The sequence below is a fragment of the Strix uralensis genome, chromosome 8, assembly GCF_047716275.1.
Source record: "Strix uralensis isolate ZFMK-TIS-50842 chromosome 8, bStrUra1, whole genome shotgun sequence".
Lineage (NCBI taxonomy): Eukaryota > Metazoa > Chordata > Aves > Strigiformes > Strigidae > Strix > Strix uralensis.
In genome coordinates, this window is record NC_133979.1 from 32139701 (window position 1) to 32164992 (window position 25292).

Consider the following 25292-nt stretch of genomic DNA (forward strand, 5'->3'; position numbering starts at 1 on the left):
TTGGGCAGGCTTGCAGCACAAAACCTGCCGTGCTTGGGCTGATTAGCCACCTCTCATCACAGTGGATAAAGGTGGGTCCAAGGTGCTGTTACTCCACTCGAGCTCGCGTACTGCACACCGCGCAATAAAAGCCCCGAACGTCAGATGCTATTTTATCATCTCTGCTGGCAGGAAGGAGACGTTCCCTCAAATTCCTTGGAAATGTACAGTTTGTTGGAGAGATCGTCTGCTCGGTGCGTGCCTGTCTGAGTGCCTGCTGCAGAACAGCATCTCTCTCCACCTCGCGTCTGGAAAAAAAGAACTGACAAAAATGCTCTTTTTGTATCAGCAAAGCAGCTTCCTCCACACCAGCACACCTAAGTATCCTTTCCTTGCAGGGGGGACAGTTTTCTTCCTTCTGCAAGTCACCTGGTTGCCAGCTCTGTAGGTGTAAGACCTCCTGAAGAGAGTCTTCAGGATAACATAAATCCAATTTGAAAGCTGGCTGGAGGCAAAGGAAACCAGCTTTGCTGTGAATTTTAATTTTTATTTAATTCTTCCACATCAGTCCATTATCAAAATATCTCAGTAACAACTGAGACACCCACAGGAATTTATAAAAAGAAGGGAAAGGCAGGTTGCAAATTTTACAGAGTACCTGCACAATTTACTGTGATTCAAAATGGCAGCAGCCCCAGTCAGTGATGCTGGATGATTTCCAGCACCAGATCCTTTTGTCAGATTTTAATCTCTACAATGTATTTCCATTCATCTAAACCTGCTGAACCTGGCATAACGCATTATTTTTCCGCAGCCCTGCTGTTTAAAGATCTGCTTAGTTAGGCTCAGTTAGCAATACAGCTAAGTTAAAAGAGTAAGCTGAGCCCGATGCAATAAGCCTCTCGTACAGCAATCCAGCGACAACACAGGAAAAGAGAACAAAATTCAGATTCCTGAACTGTAGCTCTGAACACTGGCATGTACTTTTACACTCGCCACAGTGCTTGTGTTTCAGAGGCAAATATATTGACTGCAGGGCAATCTGCGTTAAAAAAAAAAAAAAAAAGAAAAAAAGAAAAAAAAAGCATGTTCTGCCTTGTGGCAGAGATTTGTCAAAACGCTCCTCTTCAGATCCCCAAATTGGTTTTCAGCATTCAAAAATTCATTTTCACTTTGAGATATGGAGGGCTTATTATCCTCTTCAACTCTATTTGTTTTAGCAAAAAAGAGACACTCTGAGTGGCTTAAAAGCAGTGCTTGGAAATGGCTGATTATTTTATATACTTGCAGCTGATGTCTAGCAGCTCACCCAGACAAAAAGTGCCTCCTCTCGAGTACAGATAAGGGCTTTAGCATTGAGATGCACACGGTGAAAGGAAACAGCTATATCCACTTTGTCAGCAAGCACCCATTTTGCATTTAAATTGGCTCTGGTCAACAGGAATACTGTTGTTAAGGATACCAATATTTGAAACATTCTAGACGGAAAATAACTGTGTACAGGTCATTTTTTTTTTCCGACATAACTTAAAGAATACCTGAAAAAAGAATCTCTGCTACAAAAGACTGTATAGGCTAAATGAAACTACCTATATATCCCAAGGCCACAGAATAGGATCAGATAACTGGGGGGACTGGCACTCTGACCAGCCATCCCGGACAAGGCCCTGCTCTGTAAAACACAGTTATTATGAACAGCAGCAGTTCTTCCATGGCAGAATTTATTCTTCGGTTTGTACTTCATCACATAACGTAACAGTTCCAAGTGATTTTGTGTGTCTTGCATACATACACACCTTTTGGTATGCAGCATTTGGTGCTAAAGGTTTTACATGTCTCCTCAGTGACTACGCAAAATCCAACGCCCATTTCACGTACACTATCCACTTTGATGTAGATCCAACCCATGCCCACAGCAATTTTAGAGCTCTGGCTGTATCTCCTGGCACAGAGAATATTTCTTCTATTTCTTCACAGCAATAGAAGGGTGGGCAGGAAGACAAGTGCAGTCTTCACCACCCTCCCTGTGACAACAGAATCAGAAATTCAGGAAAAAGTCCCCAGTGATTTTCTTGCATCACTTAGCAAAGAAACCAGCTGTCCCAGCTACACTGTGTTAGGGCTCACTTTCCAACCTTGTTTATCCTGAAACCAACACAGACCTATCTCACATCACACTTACAGAACATTGCCGACACAAGGCTAACAACTGATCAGTAACCAGGTTCAAAATACTGATATTATCAAGGCTGTAAAAACTGTCATGTTGAACATATTTAGTTCACAGAGTCCACAGCTTTCAGCTAATAAACCCCTGTATGAATAAGACTTCTGAAACCCGCCACGGGACTGGTGAAACCCTCTGTCTGTCAGACTAGATTCTGACTCTGCTGAGTTATCAAGCCACGTCTTGTCTCCTGTCATGCTCCAGACTCAGCACAAGATGAAAAAAAAAATCTGCTTCCTGAGATATAGGATGGGTGCAAGATCACAGCCCTGAACCATCTGCCCAGGTAAGCCATAGTCATCAGTAAAGAACCTCACAGTATTCTCTGAACACATGTTCTATGTGTTAATATTATTTTAGATCAGTTCTGTGTCACAGTATCAAGAAAACTGTAATGCTGTCACGCTTTAAATTTGCATCTTCAAAATCACCGTCAGGCTTCTCTGATGTGTGGGGAGGACCTTGATGCTGTAACACCTTCCATTACTTTTATGAATATTTCAAACCCTCAAGTTACTAAGAGCAATTACTTTTTAGTGCATTACTGCACTAACAGAAAATACATACCTCTTCTGTATTAAAGCTGAACCATTATATAATTACATTCAGGGCCCCACAATCCCTTCTGTTATATCAAATATTTTTATCTATATTTCAGCAACTAACACAACTTTTACCACATCTTCTCAATAGCCTTGCCTTTTTTCTGCTTGCCCAACTCCATAAATCCAACTGGTAAAACCCTAAAATAAAAAATTCTTTAAAACTCCACATTAAATGATCAGCATTTTAAAAATACAAGTGGGACAGTGTCCAACTTCTGAGGTATCAGAAATGCTCTCTGAAGCACCGTACAGCATTTTAGTGCAGCAACTAATCCTTGCCCTGCTCTGTTGTCCCTCTAATCCTTCACCCGCCGAGGTTTCCTCCCTGCCTGCAAGGAGCCCTCAGGTTTTGCTGTATTTGCCCCTTTCAGCCTCTGTGGTACCCGCAGAACACCTTGGCATGGAGCTGGCAGGTAACGGGAGGAAGGCAGGCAGGAGAGTTTAAAAGCCCTAGTCAGCCATTATCGTAGTGTAAGCAGCTGCTGGAGAGCATCCCTGGGGAGGGAACGCCCAGCAGCCCCCACGTCAGCCCCAAGGGATACAAAGCAGGTGTACGGATTCGCAAAGCCTATACACGAGGCTGCTTTTTGGGTTTTTTAAACCTTCTGCTGTTTTCACTGCCCCAGCTACGGTTCCACCACCACCCCCAGGCACTACCGGCTGAGTTTGCCACTTCACCTGTGCGGAGACTTGCGCTCATCCTTTATGTCTAGCTGAGACCCTGCCGGGCTAATCAATTACCAATGAACTTGAGACCTTCTACTTTATCATCTAGCAGGGAAAATCCCAAGAGCATCTTAAGCACTGACAAAAGCAAGAAGTTTGCATCAGGCAGGAGGGGCTGAAGGCGGAAGATGAGATGTGGTTGTGCTGCCAACTTCAGCTGGAAGCCAAGCTGCTGCTGCCACTGCAGAGAGCTCCACAGGAGACGGAGCTCCCACGGAGGGAGAGCAGCCACTTCTTGTGGAAAAGGAAGCCAGTTAATATTAGCAGCAACATCTGGCTCCCACCATTTTCACCCTCCAGTACCAGCAGCAGCAGAGAAGCAGCAAGCCCTATTTTTTTTTTTTCCTGAGCAACCTGTCCCAGGTCTGTCTACCCCATTTCCCGTTCCTCTGGCCATGGAAAGAACGAGACCCTCAGTTTTGGGATAACTGAATTCCTGTTACCCTGTTCCAGTGCTGCCTGAGCTGCTCAGGAAGTTCAACCTGACTGTGGACAATCTCTGTGTGCTTGTTCTTGCCTACGCACTTAGCTTCTTTGATCTCCGAGGTGAAGAACAAACAAATAGGGTATCTTACTTACACCATGATAACGTAACTTGGGATTATTTCGGTGACTCTACCTTGTACCAAAAGTACAACGCTTTGTATACACGCCAAGGTTTGCCTTGGCGTGGCTAACATGCTGCTCTGAAATCAATCCATCTGGATTTTTCTTAGCACAAAAGACAAGCCCACAGCTTTAAAACATCATCAACCAGCGTAACCAGCACTCCCATCAACGTAGGTGGCTTTTTTTTTGTCAGTTCATGTTGACACAGCTAGAAGGAAGCAATAAAGAAAAAATGTGCATATTGAATGGTGCATGAAAGCACAAACTGAACAAGATAAAAAACACTGAAATACATTTTCCAACCTCGGCACAGTCTTTATGCCAAATTCTCCTGAGAATTGGGTTCAAACAGAATGAAAATAGTTGTAGACAATGAAGACAGAATATTTTTAACACGTTCACCTACACAAACTTTCTAACCCATCTTCCAGTAATTAAGAAATTAGGCTTCTATAAAGAGATTAACTGCCTTTTCATCTAGTTTTAGCGCTCCTTTCAAAGTCGATGAACATAGTGATCACGGAGACACTGACAGAACACCGATAAACACCTGTACTTTGCATTTGCTGTGTTTACACACAAAGCTTTCGGGTTTGTTTATAGCTTTACTAAGGTGCAATGTATTACATTAATGGCAATCTGCGAGTAAAGACAAGTGAGGTAAGAGAGCTGAGGGCTTACAATTCAGGAGCTTCAGATCTTTCTTTCACTCCTCATCTTAATATGATGACAACTGTATCTAACAAATCTGAAGTGGCTGTCTCAATCTCACCTGACCTACCTCACCTGTGGGGAGACAAATAAGTTAAATGCTGCTTTATTCTATTTTAACCATTTCTACATTTAAATGTTGAAATATGGCCTTACAAAGTAACTCATCACCTGCTCTTGTTTAATTGCAAATGTTCATGCTGATACCCAACATGTTCAAGGTCATTAAAACTAAAGACCTAATGAACCAATAATGTCTAGAAAGTTATTTCAAATTTCTTCTCCCAAATAGGCTTGTAATGATGACAGAAACAGAAGCAGAGCTTCTTGAGTGCCCAGAAAAACTGGTATCAATTTTCCTGGAATTCTTTTTAAGGAGAAAATGAGGAAGCTCCAAAATACTGAAATGCCCCACTTGTGAATGTTTAATCACAAAGATTCTGTTCGTATTTATAAAATGTCTATTTAAGATATTGTTTAAATAATTATTCTTGATCCAATGACAATAAGAGGGCAGCAAGAAGAAATGCTTTCAAACATGAAAAAAAGATAAAACAGAAAATAATATAGGTTATTAACTAGGAACAAATAAAACAATAACTAAAACTAAATGCAGAAGAAAAAAAGTTTAAATTCTTTCTTGAGTTTTGATAGGCTGGACTTGGTTCTAGACCCTATTTGAAAACATGAGGATTCCTAAGCACTGTTCACATGCATTAATAATTAGAGCTTGAAAATAATTATGATTCAGATGGGTCATAACTATCCAGAAAATAGCTCAGCTCTGCTGGAAACCAGGCCACAGGTTTTTACACAGAGAAGTACTGACAGAACTAGCAGATGAGACCTCTGGTCCACTGATGCTCATGTTTAGTAAATCCTTAAAACATCAGAGTTTCACTTAGACCAGAAGAAAATCCTGTATTACCAATATTTAAGAGCCACAAACCAAACCATGTGGATGACTTTGGTTGGTTAGCTGAAACCCAGAAACCCACACACACACGCTCTGCAGAGCTGATAAGGATCCAGCTGATAACTGGTGTAACTGATTCTACACCAATGTGATTTTATAAACTGTAGGTCCCATTTTATTCTTTATCTGCAGGTCTGTGATAAAAGTAACCTCACAATCTTCTCTAGCACCCGATTCACTACCACATGATAGATTTATTTTTTAAAAAAACCCCAAACCCCCAGAAGAGTATCCGATAGCCATAAAGCATGAATTAAAAAGCTTAGGAAACGGGTCAAAAAGCCACTGTCAAAGGGAACCGTTATTCAATGACATTTTTTATTTTTGGTTAATGACATTCTAAAGGGTGTCTTCTGAGACGCATAAAAGCTCCAGCACTATCAAACATTACATCAGTGGCCTAGAATTGAAAAATACAGTGCTGCTAATAAAATTTACAGATGACACGTGGATAGAAAGAGCAGTAAAGAACAAGAAGGAGGACCAGAAAATTGCACACATATATTTGAATTCCTGGAAATGGCTTACTCAAATGAAACACACCACTGTGCCGACTCCAGACCAAATGTACACAGGGCTTAACTACGGCGTGAAGAAGTAGATCTCCAGCTGGGGTTGAATCCCATGAAGAGATGGGATCAGTCCCAAGAAAGCACCACTTGGAAGTTTGGAAACTTTTCTGCTTTCTGGGAAGAACGGGGGACGGGGGACTGGGAGGCAGATGCTGTGAAAGCAGCCTGCCATCGGCTGGGCGAGACCTAGCTCTTCCTCCACAGCCCTCACCCTCTCGCCTCACTGCTTGATGGCAAGCTGACCAAAATAATCCTTCAAAAATATGCTAATTTATTTTTTTTAAAATTTTTAAATTGTATCAGTACCATTCATAACACAGCCCCACAAGTAGCTGCATCAGCAGCGCTCAGGAGGCCGTGCAGTGCGGTTTGGGACTGGGAACAAACACCGGCAGAGGGAGAAGGGCAGGGAATAACAGACCACCTTTGTGGTGAGAAAAACATACCTCTGCCATCAGCCAGGCTGCGACAGAACGGCTAATGGGAGTCCCAGGATGTACAAGGAGAGGAAGAAGCAAGATGACAAGGGAAGTTTTAACCCTTGATCGTCACTGAGACCAATACTGGAATACTGCATCGAGTCCTGGGAGATGCAGTTGGGATAAAAAATAAAAATTAAGAGGATGCGGAGCAGAGCCACTGAACTGTTTTGTGCAGGGTGTAAATGCCTTGCAGCAGGAGGTTTAAGAGCTGAAGCTCCTCAGTTTGTACAAGAGAGCACAGACAGCTGAGTTGGTCACAGCATGTAAGTACCTTCATAGGGATAAAATAAGTAATAGTACAGAATGCTGTACTCTGGCACAAAAACACATGCCAGATCCAAGATGGGAAGCTGAAACCAGAATGAATGTAAATGAGAAGTTAGAAACGTATTTTGAACAGTGAGTGATTAACAGATTACCATGAAAAATGATACCTTTCCCACCTCCTGTTACACTCAAACGAGAGCTGGATGCTTTTCCAGAAGAGCATTTAACAGAGATTTTAATTTTCAAAAAATGCTCCTGGAATGAAGTTGGATGAAAGAGATGATGCTTAAATAATTGAAAGATGAAGATCTGCCTAGCCTTAACCTCTGTGAATCAGTGGGCAGGATGAACCACTCTCGTTTCCATGCAGTTGAACCCCGATGCCAAACATGGGCTACAGTACCACTGTCAGACACAGGTTGCACCGCAGAGCGTTTAGCAGAAAAAGGAAAACCACTGGACCAATGTGCGCTGGTACAACACCAAAGACCAAGGCTGGGTGCAAGGTGGCAGCAGCTGACGGCTTCTCACGCAGCGGGGAGTTCACTCCCGTGCCCTCCTGCATGCCAAATGCCGTGACTGCCTCCTGCCCCGGTACCCAAGGCTACGGCTTCACCTTTGACAGTTTCTATTCCACATTAATAACATACAGCAGCAAAAATGTGCTGCACACTGGAGGTTTAGGACAGCAGAAAACAAATGGGATGCAATATAAAAATAAATAGCCCAAGGCATTTTAGTACCAATTATTAATTTTCATGTTTAATAACAAATAAGTGATGAAGGTCAAATAAGCATGAACAAGAATAAAATTATATGCCAGCTACACGTTACCACAATATAAATTATAACGCTTCTTCACCATTTATGAGTTCCACATTTTGGGCCAGATTTGTGTACATTAAACAAGCACTCTGAGAGTTTTATCAGACACGTGTCTGCTCCGTGATCAAGTCTGGTTTTAGTAGCAGGAGGGACCAGGACCTTACCCACTGCAGAGAGGTTTCCTCCTCTCTGGCCTGCAAAGATTTGTGTATGACAGCGGACATATGGGGGTTTCACACTGTCACTGCAGAAGTTGCACCAGTTTTCCTAAATATGCTGGAACTCCCAAGACTTTAAAACATGGGAGATCCAAGGAAGGAAGAGATTTCATTTTGATGTGTTTAGGTTTAACATCCAAAGGTGTCAACCAAGTCTTACTGAGAAAAAGTTGCAGCCAAACTAATATTCATATACATCAGTTACACTCTCAAATCTAAAATAAGTTAGTAAGCAAACTACAGTCTGATATGATGATCCATTTATTTAGCTTCATATAAGCAGTTTCCTTCACCAACTTCAAATCTTGATGAGTTTCAGGGGAAGAAGATAGCATTGTGGAGCTGATTTCTTAAAGCAGAATAAAAATGTAGAATTTCTATAAACAAAAAAATCAGGTGATATTTCATGTTATTTTTACTATTCCATATAAACATGGCTCATTTGATTTTTTTTTAAGATTTGTACTGGTAAAAGAAATTGCAGAAAAGCTAGTGAAACCAGAAGGGTGACAGGAGGCGTGAGCGGAATACACAAAACTGTTAATGATCCAAACGGAGTGGCTGGGTCCTGAAATCACAAGACAAGGGACTTGAGCAATCAAGGGAAGGGAAAGACAAGAACTATTGGAGCTTTTGTTTTTCTGGATCATCTGTTTAACAAATAAAATTCATTATTTTATTTGTTATACACACATACAAGAAAATTTTTGCTGCTCCAAAGACAAGGTGAGAGGATCAGGGGAGAATCTGTCTGCTCCTGCCCCACACAAGGAGGAAGGGGTGGAGGTGAGGCAGCTCCTAGAGACATCCTGAGAGCAGGATCCCTCCTCTTGGGAAGGGAAGGATGCAGATGAGGATTATATCTGCTGGGAAGAGCCGGTTCTTGTAACAGCGACCACCCAAACTGCCTTATTCCTCCTTTGGCAGTACCAACAGCAGCAGCATGCCAGCGGTAATGCCACCCAGGGAAAGATGGTCTTCAAAAGCTCAAATGCTGCCAGCTCCTCCTCACTGCAAGACCCCACACGAGGCAGACTTAGGGACTCATAGAAAAAAAACAGATTGGAAGGACTCTTCAGGAAGCATATAGACCAACCTCCTGCTCAGGTCGGGAAAGTCAGAGCATGCCGCTCATGAAAGTCTCCAAGGACAGAGAGGCCCGGGCCTCTCTGGGCAGAACTGCTTTCTTTCCCTTATGCTAAGCCAGAATTTGCTTTGTTACAAAGCATGACCATTTCTTCTTGTCTTGTCCCTGTGTGCCTCCCAGAAGATATTGGCCCCATCCTTTCTAGGACCTTCTTTTAGGTGGCAGGAGGCTGCAACCCTGAGCTTTCTCCTTTTCAGGCTAAGCCACCCCAACCCTCTCGTCCCTCCCTCGTGCAGTCAGCCCCTGCCTTCCCGGTGTCCCTCTGCTGGAGTCGCTCTAGGTTGTGAATATCCCTTTTCAAAACTGGGTTCAGAGATGCAGCCTCACAACTGCTGGGTGGAAGGGAATAACCATGTCACCCGACATGCTGGCCGTGCCCTTGGTAAGGCCGCCCCGTGCACAGCTAGCTTTCGTCACCACTCGGGCACGCTCCTCACTCCTGTTGTCATGCACCACAGTTCCCAACACCCTTTTTGCACTGATGCTGTCCAGACGCTTGGTCCCCAGCCTGCACAGACAATGGAGTTATTCCTACCCAGGGAGGAACCCAGGGGTTTGTATTTGCCTTTGCTGAACCTCAGCAGGTTCTTCTCAGCCCAGCCCTGCCGAGGTTCCTCTGATCAGTATGTGTCCACCACTCTCCAGTTTTTGCTACCTGAAAACCAGGCTTTTGCCATGTGGAAAACAAGGTACGTCCTCTTCTGGTGTCTAGGTCTGAAGATGTTAAACAGTATTAGCCCCACTATCAACCCCAAAAACCAACGTTCAGCCAGCTGCCGTTAGACTTCCACCCGCTGACTGCTACGCCCTGTGCTCCTGCCAGGCCACGCAGTTTTTCACCCATCTGCTTTGAACCTCTTCAGTTTGGTTTCAATGGGAAATTGAGAGCCTAGAAATCGTTATGGCAGAGTCTGTAACCATGAATGATCTCTATGAAATGGCTGATAATTCCTCTGAGCAGAGAGCTAAACACAACAAGGCAGGCAGGCGAATGAAAATACAATGAAGCTTTCCAGAAGAATGTCCTTCAACTCTGGATTAAGAGGATTATACCACTTAGTATACCATTTTTATAAACCCTTGGATCCACATTTTCTGCAGATAAGTTGAGAATTGAAATTCCCTAGAGTAAAGCTACTCAATTCTTGCACAAACTACAGAGCAGTCCACTTTTATATGCTGCTTTGCATGTCTTTGTGAAGTAGCTTCAGAATAACTTGAAAGCAAGACCACACAGCAAAACAACCATGTGTCATGGTCACACTGCAATATGACTAATTTCAGTAAAATATATGTTGGAGGATTGCTATCATACAGCATTGCTTTGGAGCATATTTAACAAAACCTTATCTCAGATCATCTGAGATTTAATTGTCTAGTATTTATGTGCATCAAAGCAGTGCTACAAAATCACTGCTACACCTTCTGCTGAAAAATCTGCATTTTCCATTGAAAAATACGACTAGAATTGATGTGACCTGGACAACAGCAGATAATTCTGATTTTCCTCACAAAGTTCATTACCTGTGTGGCAACGGACACGTCAGAAGGTTACGCAGAGCTGGCCTTAAGCATCAGCAACCCACAGCAGCTATCATCTGGGCCTGGTTTGGTTTCGGTATTAACCCTTTGCCACTTCATCTCCTAACATGTGGTTCTCTCCGCTGTGCAAGAGCAGAGCACTCCTGTGCGCCCTGACCTATTGCACAATCCAAATGAACTATAATGAGATACTAGCTGCAAGATTTCTGGAACTACAACAAAGCCATTCTGGCATTCAAACTGCAGAACAGGATGAAAGCCTTGAAACAACATTTTTTTTAAACTTTTCTCTGCAACCAGAGCAGCATACTAGAAACTCCTTTAAAAATAAATGAAACTTGGATTTTGCAAACAAATAGATGAATGCCAGATTGCAAAAATATCTGTGCTACTAACAAGAACTCTCAGAATAAACAAAAACTCTGCAAATTCTTTCTGCAGGATGTTACTTTATGTACAGTATGTACATTTGTGCAGTCTGGTAAAATGACCAGGACAGAGTCAATAGGATTTGCCCCAACTTATCCCAATTGGCAGCTTGTCCCAAGATTAAACATAGCAGCAGAGAACTGAAAGAAACTTTCTGAGTCATCAGGTCCTGTCCCTTAGTAGTGCAGGCTCCCACGCACTGTCTAATCTTATCATAATCCCGTCGAGCTTCATCTTAAACCTCCTCAGGTTGTTTGCAGCATTTTTTGCTTAGTTAATATACTTCAAAACCATTTACAAAAGTAGTTAAGGATTTCCTATGTAAACCCTAGAAATGATATTTCTTAACCAATTTACTAGTACACAATGCACTGAAACATGTTAATACTCTTTGATGCAGGAAAAAAAAAAGTTGATAAGAACACATACTTACACTAAAGTCAATCATGCAGACCTAATAAATAATGGTAATAATGATGCTTTTCCTCCCAAGGTTCTTCCATGTAAGTATCTCTGTAGTTACTTTATAGAGAAGCATTTTTTTTAAAAAAAAGGTTATTTCACCTTATTTTCAGAGTGGCAAAAATCAGCTGGAGCTGTAATGTGACACCAGTTCCTCTCTCCTCCAGTCACTCTGGAGGAATCTAGAGATACATAACACAATGTCTGTTACTTTTGCTCTGAAGCTATACAAAACTTAAGAGGCCGTCACCGAGTCCGTTTAAGCAGCACTTTTGAAAGATTTAAATTACAGGGTAAGCCATCCATGAAATGTTTTCTTACCACAAGGATTTTAATTTAAACAACTGCAGTACTGGCTCTAGAACACACAAGCGGTTCAGGACAGGAGGCATCCAGGAAACCCCACTGTCATCATGTGCTCCGCAGAAGGGCCTCTCCCAGAGCCCCCCGGCAGGGACCTTCTCCGCGGGCACCTGGCTCCTGCCAGCCCTACTGCAACGCCAGTACCTGTCTGAAGGGAAGATAATAAATGCTGCAATAGCAATCAGCTAAGGCAGAAAAGGAGGAAAGGTTGTGGCTGGACAATGAATTAATGTATCCCACATATTTAAAAATATCCAGCATGGAAAAGTACCATAATATGATGGTTAAGTTAAAACCTACTTGGAGCCCAATCTCCAACCAAGGTCATATTAAAATACAGAGTTTTGTCTACACTGGATTTCCATATTTACGATCTAACTATTCTAATGGACCTTGTAAATTCTAGGCTAGAGGAGGCCAGAGACAGAGAAAGGCACCATAATGACAGCGATTGGGTAGAACTCCGGTTTAGATCCAGAGGTCTGTGGGAGATACAGGTTCATGCACCCGAGATTTCCTGAGCATGGACAGGCAGAAAAACCCAAGCAGGAAATAAGTGTAGAGAGGTTTTACACAAGAAAAGCACGTTCTTCCTCTTCTGAGAGCACCTCCCTTTATCACAGCTTAGTGAACTACCTAGATACAAACACATATACAGACCAAAACCCGCAAACACAAATGCTTAATTGGGTTGCTAAATAACTAGCCTGATTTGTATTCAGACTGAAATTTTAACTATATCTGCTTTCAAGTTAAGCTCAACAGCTATACATTTTTATTTTCAAACTGACTGCTTCTAGGCAGACTGGCTCACACATGGGCTCAGCTGTAGAATTTGAGACCAAAGATGAACTTTGGTACTTTGGCACCAAACTTCAGAGTCTAAACTACTGATTTGAATGAAGCTCCCTGCGAGTGCTGGGATCTCCATGAGGGACGAGGATGACCACACTTACACATGTCATTTACATAAAGATACACACTACTCATGAAAAAAGGAAAAGGTCATTTAACTAAAAAGTTTTTACAGATATTTATGCTGATTTCAGAAGAACATGTAAAAGTGTAACATCACCATTCCCATGCAAGGGACAGGTTCTCTTAGCGATGACGATGACCTAAACCCCAGATCCTTGGCATACACTGAGCATCTGGCCTGAACTTTTAACTGATGTGCTACGACACGAAAGTGTTTACATCATTTAGTGCTGATTCCATGGTTAGATAAGTTCAGTCATTTGCCAGTTTAATTATTATTTCAATATTATTTAAAAAATATTATTTTAACTATTATCCTACTGAGCAGATCACCTTCTAAACTTAGTAGCTCAGAAAGATATTATTTGAATAATCTTATCTCTTCTGAAATAAATTACTTTAATTTTGTTGATGCATGATGGCAAATTTTTGAAAAAGTAATAAAAAGAGAAACTAAAGAATAAATAGCTTTCAGCAGAAGGACTTAACTACTGGACAGAGCACACCCTTAAGCATTATTGGCAAAGGAGCAAGAGCAACACCTACCACAGATTTGGGTTTGCTGACTGCCACCAGATTGGCCAGAAAGTCTTCATCGTACAGCTGGCTAAAAACATGGGCATCATAAGCCACCGTTATGGAGATTTCTTCCATCATTTTGCCGGCAAGCTGCCGTTAGTGGCCAGAGCAGGTTGACAATCCAAGGCTGAACCTTGGCTTAGTTCCGTGTCAGTTGTTCACACCCACCTGAAGAAGCTAATGAGGAAGGAGTGTCACAAGAGAAAATATGACCCAGCAGATTAGCTCCTGTGTGGGTTTTCCTCTCAAGGGTGCCTTTTATTATCATGGGAAGCACATATGAAACACCTGCTCACACTCCCAACACCCAGCTCACAAAAGGCATTTGCTGAAGTTTGGTGAAAGCCAGGGAACCTGTTTTAATTCCAGTATTAGGCTGAAGATGAAAAAGCAGTAGCCAAACCAGATTAGTATTAAGCAAGAAAAGATCCCTCAGTGCTTGACAGCAGGACTGGAATCACTTCTGCTCTTCTCGAACTTTGTAACAATTGTTTATTCTTTATATCCAGTTTTCTCCCACGAAAGCTGATATTCTTGTTAGCAGAGTCTCACTTTCCAATGAATTGCTTCTTCTGGCTTATTTGTAAATTCACAGAGACCAGTGTAATGATGATTTCTTTCAGACGTTCCTTGGAATTTTCCACAAGTTTCTAAATCTTGTCTTTAAAATCTTTAAAAACACTCACGTTTGCTTTTAGACAGATCTGAACTGCATTTTGTGCCATGTGGATACTTTGATTTTAGCAGCAAGATGATGGCATTAAGTCACAACCCTCCAAAAAAAGTCCTTCAGCTTCTGTTTGTAATACAGGGTAAAACAGCCATGCAAAATGCAATAAAGGCTGCAAGCTCTTCCTTGAATAAACTCCCACCTCCACAAGTGAAATAAAACCAACTTATGCAATGGAAACTTTCCACAGTAGAAGGTTTTTAACCTGAATCTGGGACCTGTTTGCTTTTAATCAAGAAGTGATACGGTATCTCTTGTCTGAGTCCTAAACAGCGTAGCTGCCTTCCAAATCGCTCATGAATTTCCAATTCATTTATCATAACACCTGAGACAGAGAAAAAACCAGAGCAAGGAAAAAATTCAGAAAAATCACTAAAAATCAATATTCTCAAAACTAAAAATGAAAATCTAGAAAATAATAAGTGATTTGAAGAAACAAACAAAATATCCCCAAATGAAACTCCTTTCAGGAAACTCAGGGAAGGTAAAACTCCTAACCAAATCAGCACTTCTGCTTAGACTCATCCACGACATTTTTATCTTCTCTGGAAGCCTTTTGTTCTTCCTGGTGAAACATCATACCTGCTCAAGAAACATAAATCTTTTCAGCCGTGCATTTGTCTCCAAAAAGAATACGTGCTGGATGCTGCAAATCTGGTAGAAATTTCCAGTTCAGGTTGTCAGTAGCGTATGGTTACGCTCTCGCTTTCCTGAATAAACAGGGTCAGACCCACCTTGCTTTTCTCTTTTTCCTGTGCTCCTGGAGTATCTTTATCAAAGATTACACGGGTATCTAAATAGCACCAGGTGCTATTTGCATCTGAATAGGAAACTTGAGCAACAGCTGTAGCATACAGGATTAAAAACCCAACATCTCTTTCACTTAAATAGGGGGGGAAAAATTACATGTTATTGCTAGGAAACAGAGAGCGTTCTAATAGGCTTATGGCAAACAAAAAATGCAGCACTTGAGGTTAAATCCTTGAGACTAAAGCAGATTCTGATCTTGCTTAACCCTTGCAGGAGGAAGAAAGGTATTTTTTCGTTGAAATGCGCCTATAGTGCATTTTTAAAAAAATTTTCTTCAAAGGCTTGCAAATTCTTTTCCAGTTAATTCCCACTGTCGAAATACTTTAGATTCCGATCCTGAAGCGATATCCAGCTCACGAGACTGCTCTCTGTGTCACCTGTACAAAAATCATACCTGCTATGCTAAATCCTGCTCAGGTTTTCCAAAGCGCTTTAAATGACCGCTTCCTCTTTGCATTCATTGCCTGGTGGGGTGGGTTTATTTTTTCTTGTAGCAAAAGTTCAAAGCTACGAGTGGCTCCTCCTTGGCTGCCTCCGAGGTGTGCTGACAAAGGCACCTGTTGTAAGAGGTAAAGAAAGTCCCTTCCCACAGCCCCTCCCGCCTCGCTGCACCCGCTCCGGAGGCTCCCCACAGGGACTGACATTACGCTGGAATAGTCATGTAGGCGCAGGGGAGAGAGCAGGCGGTGTAACAACAAACATTCCCATGTTAATGAGAGACCAATTTAATTCTGCAATAAGGGCAGGAGGTGGAGAATGCAAATTATCAGACGTATTCTGCAGCTGCAGCTACTTGAAACCCTCCCCCGATTTAGCCAACAGACATTTCTATTTATAAGGAATTACGGACCAGAACCTATATTCCTTTTTTTTTTTTCATCTTAAATAGAAAGGTTACAATGACTTAACAGCGCTAAATCTACATGTTACTATTCTATTATTGGCCGAATAATTATTCTCATATCTATTCTTAACAGAGGACTTGTAATTTTGGCATGTTCTAACTAGCAATCGCAAGAATTAACTGATTTCTGATGTTGGCTAATGCATATCTTTACTTTTAAAAGGATGTTTTTCAGCTGTTGTTTCAAGCAAATGGAGCTGAGCTGCCCACAAATCCCTCCGAACCTGCATTTTACATCTGTGTTTACAGTCTGTGCTGTACTCTGAATCAGTGCACAAAATCGTAAGTACCAAGCTAGTTAAACTAAACCTTTTAAATTAAACTGACTGAAGCAAATATGTCCACCCAGATACAGTGGTACCATGCTCACACTGAGGAACTGGAAAGGAAAAGGCAGAGAGATGCCCTTGACCACCTCCTCAGGCCGCACTACACACTCCTCCCAGCATTTCAATAGAGAGCCTTCCCCTCAGCCAGGGTTTCTCAGTGCTGAAGTGATGAATAATCTACCAAAAGACAATAAAAACCACGTAGTACAGCTTCATATTTCTTTAAAGCAAACAGCACTTCTCTGTATGACACCACGTCTACCTTGCAGCTGCCTTCCTCAAGGAACAGGAACACAGTCCCCTCCACGACATAGTTTTGAAAGCGTACCTCCAAAGCAGGAATTTTTGGAGAAGCAGTTCAACCAAGCAGTCAGGATGACAGAGCAGAGCCAGCAGAAGGACAGGTGAGCTGCAGAAAACTGTTAACTAATTAAGGTAAGTAGCCCTAATTACAGTTGTTGGGATTTATATGCTGGTGGATAATAGAGGTGAATGGAAAATTCCTGAATTGAGCAAACCAGCTAGCTTAGCAAAGCAAGATCCTGCTCACTCCCAAGATAAATTCACTCTCACTCCACCCCCAGGAATGTCTTGCTGCTATCTGACGGGGATAGGATCTTCTGATAGACGGGAAAGCGTTACGTATGTGAGGTATGTGCAGCTTCTTGCTAAGCGCTCCTTTCCTGACACCACATTACTGAAACACAAAGGCGTTTTCTGCGATTTGCTTTTCATGTATTAACGAATCTGGGAGGATCACAGCAGTCTTCAGATAAGGCAACATAAAACTCCTTTCAGAGCACTTGGAATGGCAATTGGCAGCCTTCAAGATAAGTTTACGGGTTTTTTTTTCCCCAAATAGGAATGAATAATGGTGGTATCATGGTCTTTTCACAATTCCCTATCTATTAATGACCTGTAAGAACTGTTTCGAACACAACCAGCAAGTGAAAAACACCTGGTTACAAGTCAAATGCTGTGAATCCCGAAGCATGTTCTCTCCTCACGCACCAAGGGCTGGCCGACCATCAGAGAACAGCAGATAGCCCAGATCTTCCCGTCCACACACTCAGTCCCCTGCGGTGCCACCGACAGCCCCCGCAGACATCGCTGCTGCCCCGAGGAAGCTGCCCGGCTGTGCCACACCAAATGCCCATGCTGGAGAGAAAGGCAGGGAGCAGCTGCCCAGGTGGTTATCCCAGTGAAACAAGGAGCAAAGCATTTACTGCTGTGCTGGTGCAGTCTTCGAGAAGGCTGCGATTTTATTCCTAACTTTGTTCCAGTTTTAGACATCAGAAGGTAAATGCCTTCAGATGTGTTTTTGGATTCAAAGTGAGAAGTGAACGCTAAACCACTGCTCGCAGGAATGCCCTGTATCATTTGAGAGAAGGAGTTGCCAGGCTCAGGCTGATCTATAGTTCAGCAATTGCTTCTCCAAGTTTTATTTTTATTATTTAAAATGTCAAACAACATGGCCTATTTTTTTTTCCCCAAAGAAGTGGGTGTATGCACCTGTGTTTCTCCTAAAATAATCCTCCAAATGTGTGGAAAAATCTGGGCTTGATGTGCTTTAGCATATGTACTTACACGGGTGAATCCTCCCAATTTGCAGCTACGCCACATTCTCCTGATCTGAAAGCAGGCAAGGCTGTAAACTCATTTTCACAGATTAAAGCCAGCAAAGCCATCCTGCCGGAGAGAGCGAATGTTTCTCTCCCGGCAGTGGCAGAGGTCAGTCAGTGTGGCTGGAATTGCTGAGGCAGAAGCATTCCTGACAAACCGGTGTCGCTGGCGTGCGCTCCTCCGCAGTGTAAATGTGTAGCCCACCGTAGGGAAAAGCAGAGGACTTCTGAGTCTTCATTTGATGGTGCCAGCTCTGCCTCTTGAATTATTTCCTGTAAGCACAAATACTAGAGGAAGGCAGTACTATTGCCCTGGTCTCCTTCAGTCTTACAGGGAAAGCACTAACAGCAAAGTCATTGCAAAAGCAGGAGGAACCTTTACAAATGTATTCACTGCTTCATTACGGATTAAAACTAACACAGCAGAAAAGCAGAAAATACCCAAATCCCCTGCGCTCCCAGCCTCCCCAAATCAGCTGTGCGCCACACAAAAAGCTAGTTCTGCTCCCGTGCAACAACTGCTGTGTAAGGATTTTCTTCCACAAAATTCCTAGATCATCTTTAAGGCTCATGAAAAGAAGTAAAATTACTTATTAGCCTCACCTCTAAAACTACAAAGGCTGGAAAAGCAGGCCAGCTGACAGCCCGCCAACCTGTTGAAGGTCACTCCCTGTATTTTTAAAAGCATATTCTCGATTAATTCTGTTCTGTGTATTCTGTTTCTCAAAGAGATGGTTATTAATGCCTGCAGTTTTAAAGGGTTTGGGTCAAGTTTGCATTTCATTTCAGGTTTTACATTAACTTGAAACTACAGCTAAACAAGGGCACGAAGCTGTCTGCAGCAAAACTGCCCATTTTGATTTCTAAAAACCATACAAACCTGAAAAAGATTAAACAGCAACATAGCTGGGATGCCAGCCTACAGGTACGTACTCATTATTATTCAGCTCAGTCCATTCCAGATTATTTTGCAGACTTTTAAACTAACTCATGACTCTCTTGTGATTTTTAATTAATTAAATTCACACTTCTACTTTATGTTTTCATATTTCTTTTCCATACTGCCACTATCATTTTCTAAGGGCCCTAAAAGTTATTTCCTCTCTTCAGCTACTTTTCCTTCAGATGTCAACTGTCTGGCAGAAATTTCTCGCTTCATGAACTTCCTTCTTGTCTGCCAAGAATCTGTGTTAGAGTTGGGACGACATTGTGCTTGGTCGTGTTTTTCCAGAGGCGAAGGCAGCACAGGGCTGATCACTCCAAACTACCGGTGCAGTTTATTGCATGGCCCCACAAAGAGCTGCGGTGTGACGGGTCATGGAAGTGGTGGTGCGGGGGAACAGGGAAAGAGCCAGACATCCCTGAGCCAGTGTTGCTACCAAGTAAAAGGAATACTGAATCTTACTGTGAGGTTTTGGAAATCCTAGCCTTTGGCTGTTGAAAAAACATATTTTACAGGGTATCCAGGGCATACATTGTATGTAGAACACAATATAACTGACTGAGGTTTAAAACAGAGCTGAGCATATTTCCTCCTTCTCCATCCTTCTACTTTAGCAAAATAAGTGATTTTTTTTTTTCCTGTTTTCAAAGGCAAGGGGTGGTACTGGTGAGCTCCACAATATGCAAACAGCTACTCCAGCCTAATGCGCTCTGAGCGGGGCCACACCAGTTTGCACTGCAGACATCCCTACGGAAACCATTCAGAAGGAAAAGGCAGAAATTCCTGAACTGACTTAGAGCATAATTTCCTGAAAAGCGCCAGACTTCTGCCACCTGTTTCACGTTTCACCCTTTCTCTTTGGGGACCCATTTTTTACCTCCTGCCAGTTCAGTGAGGGCAGGCACCCACTAACAACTCAACACCCCAACTGAGGGAGGCGGCAGCAGCTCAGGAGCAGGGCAGGGTACCAGGGCCCTTCCTACCCCAGGGCCACGGCCAGGGGCTCCTGAACCTATGCCCTCTGAGTCAAATCAGCGCAAACAGGTCCCTCCGGCTCCTGAAGGGACAAACATTAACAATCTGTTTGCCATTCTAAACGTCTCAGATATATATTCCCTGGGGCAATTAATCCAACAGTCGAATAACGTTTGTATGGCATTTAGACCGTGCAAATGCCATTGAGAGCTAAATTCCATAATAAACTGATCCTAACCCAACACTACCTGTGAAATGTATTTTAAACTTGTTGCATTTATCACTTCAACAGGTATTGAAAAGAAAAAAATGGGGTCAAGCATATTTTTCAAGAATATGAGCACAGCAGTTGTAAAGGAATGCTTTGCACTTACAATTATTTGTATGGATTTCTGGGCTGGTTTCAGTGTAGCTTGATCCAGGGATTTCACCCAAATAGCCCGCAAGCTAATGCAAGCAGAGCCAAATCTGATCAAGCAAAAGCTTCACTGGAGTAACAGAGCTAGTTCAGGCTTCATGCAAACAATAATCATACAGCAAGTATATATCTGTATCGCTACCTTCACCCATGGCCTACTGTCTTTTCATTTACAGCGTATGATCAGCAAAGAAAAGATGCTAATTAACATCAAGTAGCACGTTAAAGAGTGACATCCATCACACAGAGACTCACACTGGAGCTCAGGACTGGGGCTTCTCATTCTGAACCCACATCTAACTTTCTTTCTCAAGGTAGATACATCTTTCCATACTTTTCTTTCCCTCCCCAGAGAGGGGTCAACACTCCTTATCTACCTCCCAGAGTAAGATTAATAAAGGGAAAATGAATAAAAAATGCAAAACTGTAAGTGGTATTATTGTTGTTGTTGTTATTATCATGTTGTATGTCAAGCTTTCTCCAGACTGCTGTTAAATGTCTTATGAACCAGCCATGCGGCACATGGAGATCGCAATAACATCTTTACCTGGATGACCTGTCTGAAGCTCCCTATATCACATCAGATTTTAGTATCTTTACTGACTGACACTTTGCACCTGACCTTTAGCCTGGGACAAGAAAAAAAGGAGAAAGAATGACGGGCTGAAGAGCCAGGCACTGTGAGAAATTCTTGTAGTTAAATAAAAGAAAAAAAAAGGCAGGACCACAGCACATCCTCTGTCCATCAAAACTGCTGGAGCTCGCCCGGCACAAACCCACTATAATATACTCTGCTGTGCAATGATTAGGCAGGGGCTGCTGTGCTGGTACCCCTGGAGCACCATGGCAAAGCTCCAGAAAGGTCTGTGGCCACGTCTTCCACGTGGACCCCCTGACAGAAGCCTCATGGAAAAGGTGAGACATCTCTATGTGTAAATAGGACACTAGTAATGGCATATTCTCAAAACAAAAAATAAATCTGCAGTATGATTGCTTGGAAGATGAGGTAAAGAGTAATTAAGACTGAAATGATGTGGGTGAGCAGGAAATGGCACATGGTGTCAGCAAACTGGACTAAACCAGACAGACTAGTCCAAGTATCTCAGTGGTTGAGGTATAGAAGTCAGACAGTTTGATTGTGAGATGCAGTCTAGACTGAGGCATGCTTGAAGACTCTGAAATGAGATTATTTCATGCATTATACATTAAAAGTACAAACTACCAATACTTTCCAGGAGAGCAGCACATCCCACAATGCTGGAGTTAAAAACGAAAGCATTAATTTGGAGGTCAAACGACTGAATGCAGCCAAAGAAGTCCAGAAAACAGCACTTGCTAGTATATATTTATACCAAAGATGATTAACAGCTATCTGATACAGAAAGCATTTGACACAAGATCCATTTGCTGGGAAAGATGGAAGGCAACTAAGTCTCAGTACTCCCCTGGACAAATTCCCCTGGAATTTGTACAGGTCAGCTGCAGAGGAGGAAAGAAGCTCAGGACCGTGCAAGCTGATCAGCTGTATAAGACTACCAGCAGCATCCACTAATCTAAGCTTCGCATAATCCTTTGCCACTAAAGCCCTATTCATCATCATGTAGCACAGTGAAAGGGAAATTCTGTTCCCAGAAGATGATTTGGGAGACAAACTATTTCAGTGCTTAACTGTGCTGATCTAGTCTCCTACTGTGAAAATCTGCATCTACGTTTAATGCTTTAATATACCACAATGAGAAAAGCTTCTGTATTTACATATGATTTAAAGATTAACCTGTCTTGATTTGACTACTAATAAGCTTATTTTAAGAGCTCAAATGGTATGTATGAAGGGGGAGAGAAGCCAGGTTTTTCCACAAGTTATCAAAGAGCTCTCTATGTGATAATGAGGGATTTTTCTTCAGAAGCCAGAGACCAGACATATTTCCATATAGTCTTCTACCCTCTCCATTTGTCTTATTCCAAGTTGTCTTTCATTTAAAGTCTGGACTATAGGTCTTGTATCACTACTACTATTACATCTATGCAACTAAAAGAAATGAGACACTCCCTAAAAAAGAAAAAAATAAAGTCAAATCAGGAATTGGTCCAGCTTAGCACAGATGTCCGCAGGGCAAGAGAACATTTTCTCCTCATATATCCACGTGCTCAGGCTGGGCACAATGTACTGCTCAAGCTGAGGTCAGTATTTCTGCCATGCATGCATGGGCTGTGCTTCCTTGGAAGCTCACTCACTCCCAGTGCTCCTCTTGACTCCCCTCAACATCCAAATAAAGGTCTATATTTAGAGAGAAAATTGAGCCATGACTTCTAATCTGTTCTTGATTTTCTAACATGCCTTTTATACAGGGGAAGTGCTTATGCACAATTCTTTCTGCAAGGAATGCAAGGGAAGTGCCTGGAATGAATAAGAGCTAATTTTTGTTTGATTTGAAGGAAAAAAAAACAAAAAGAACACAACAGCAAAGAAGACCAGAGGATGCAATAAAATTTAGGATAATTTGCTAAAAGAAGTTTTAAAAAAGAGATTTCTACTATAAAATTCTATAAAGTTTCCAAATCATACTTTTTATATGACGAACATCATTATTTTCACTGTTTGGAAAGTCAATCCCCTAAGCAAAACAGGAAAAGCATGCTAAAAAAATGGGAAAGTTGGGTTTATAACCATAAAAAAGTAAGAGATACCATTCTTTTGCTTCTCTCAGTTTTGATGTTGGTTATGAATGAGAAGGCAGCAGTTTCAGCCGACCATCCATCGGTATTCAGAAAGGATACCATCTATAAAATTTCAACTCTGTGTTTCCAGTTCAAATTAACAGGGGGGAAATCAGTGTCTGCATTTGTTCACTCATTTTGAAACTGCAAGAATAAGCCCCAAGGGTTTGTTCTTTTGCCTACAACAATAGTGAACTGCACCCTTTAATCTAATGGTGTAAACAAGATGTTGATCTGAAAATGAAGGAAAATAAACCAATTCATAATAAACTAATAATTAACATGAAAAAGAAAAGCTATATTGCTGTCTCCATATGAATATTATATATAATGTAAATCCAGGTGACATATGTAATAGTTTGAAAGGTTATAGATGTCCTTGTCTGCTGCATTTGTGGGAGAATAACTCAGTTTCTAATTACTCTTTAAAAAGTGGTGAAGGATTTGATCACCTTTCTCAGCCATATGATGGTTGTTTCTTGGAATGCCACACAGTATTTTTCTTCTCTAGACAAGTCTCACTGCAGAACTTTGCAATAACCTGGAAAACTAAACACAGACTTAGCAACACTCCCGGGACTGGAAGAGTTGCCTGGGGACTGGCAGTTCATTTAGCAGTACGTTAGCTGGGCTCCCCCCAGTTTTAAGGAGGGTGAAATGAATGAGGCACACTGGTGATCCTTGTGATACAGCGTATCCCTGACGTTGCACAGTATCGACATGGCTGAGAGGGACCATATCTCTATTGAACCGTCTTGGGGAAAAAAGAGAAACAAAAGAATAGGTTCCTTAATACTACTTAGGACTACGAAATTGAGAAAGACCAGAAACATGAGTCAGATTTTTCTTATCTCTCATAATGAAGTGTGACAGAAGCAAGAGAAAACGCTCATTCTGAGCTAAAGATGGAGCACCCTTACTTGGTGTCTCAGTGCTTCTGTCCATCTGTTATCAGCAGTGCACTGCAAAACATTCAGGGTATTTTGTTGGGCAGTATTACATTTTTATTCTCACTTATTTTTATAATTTTTCTATTAGGAATGCACGACCTGTGCTCCCTTTATCAGTATTGTTTGCATTCTTGTGCTCTTCTTGGATCTTCCTGAGATAAAGGATTCGAAGATACAGACAGCTGGCTGGGTGCAACCCAGCTGAAGATACAGTAAGAGGCAGCAGCACAAACCAGCAAGCAGAGGTAGCCGCAGGGCAGCTGTGTCTCCTGTAACACCTTTATCAGCTCAGGTATACTTTATTCTTTCTCAGCATTGCAGACCACCCTACACCTTGCCAGAGCTCTGAAAGGTCGAGTGAAAGCTGAGTACATCAGGTGGGAAGAGCCACAAGAAACCCAGAGATTCCCACCCACATGAGCCACTCGCCTGCTTCTGGGTGTAATTCAAGGTGTTAATCATCATCATCATCATCATCCTCTTCTCCCTGAATACCTCACATCTTTGCATGTGAAAGATCTCATTCTTCCTATCTTCAATTAACGCAATTAAGATCTGTTGACTCCATCTTGTTAGAAGTACTCAACTTCTCAGGGCAGTAAAAGTTATTCCTGGGAATTTGAGCTGGTTCTAAGCCTCCTGTGTTTTGTTCACAACTCAGTTTAGAGAATACCTGAGATAACTTAAATTCTTGCCCAAGCACCTAGCACATTTCTGAGGTCTATGTGAAGAACAGCACCAAAACATACATGCTAACACAAACAGCACAGCTTGGCTTGTGAAATCTCAACCATATTAAAAAAGTACATGCAGCTGCAGGTCAGCAAAGGTTTTACAATCAGCACTCCTCTGGATGTACATAAAAAGTGGACATCGCAGTGACAGATGTGTAATAAATGGCAAAACCACCAAGAGTTCATTTTGAAAAAAACAGAATACAGAATGAGCATGACGAACTACTCTCAGAAATATTTTAAGTTTTCCAAAAGGATAATTGAATGCTTAAAGCAAATAAGGGGAAAATTGAATTTGGACTTAAAACATCACCTTCCTCATCTCACTTTGATGGAAAAAAAATTACATTTGGCCTCGTGCACAACCCCTGTTCTGCAGGACTGCTTGTACAAAACCAAGCATTCACGTGCTTCTCTGTTCTTCTCCAGAGAGGGTCAGATAATGGATGGATCATCAAAGCA

The 25292-nt window shown here is 42.0% G+C and overlaps 1 protein-coding gene across 13 annotated transcripts in view; it reads right to left on the bottom strand.

The window, feature by feature from the left end:
- The window catches only part of RABGAP1L (RAB GTPase activating protein 1 like), a 263849-nt gene that overhangs the window by 25687 nt on the left and 212870 nt on the right, over positions 1-25292 (bottom strand). The window contains exons 1-2 of one of the 13 annotated variants that reach the window (XM_074877061.1): positions 15632-18177; positions 13665-14752 (exon numbers count right to left, since the gene is read on the bottom strand). The exons of 10 other annotated variants lie outside the window; for them this stretch is intronic. In XM_074877061.1, coding sequence (XP_074733162.1) covers positions 13665-13775 — 111 coding nt within the window. In that variant the 5' untranslated portion in view covers positions 13776-14752; positions 15632-18177. 2 more of the 13 variants (XM_074877064.1, XM_074877056.1) reach the window with 2 other exon arrangements.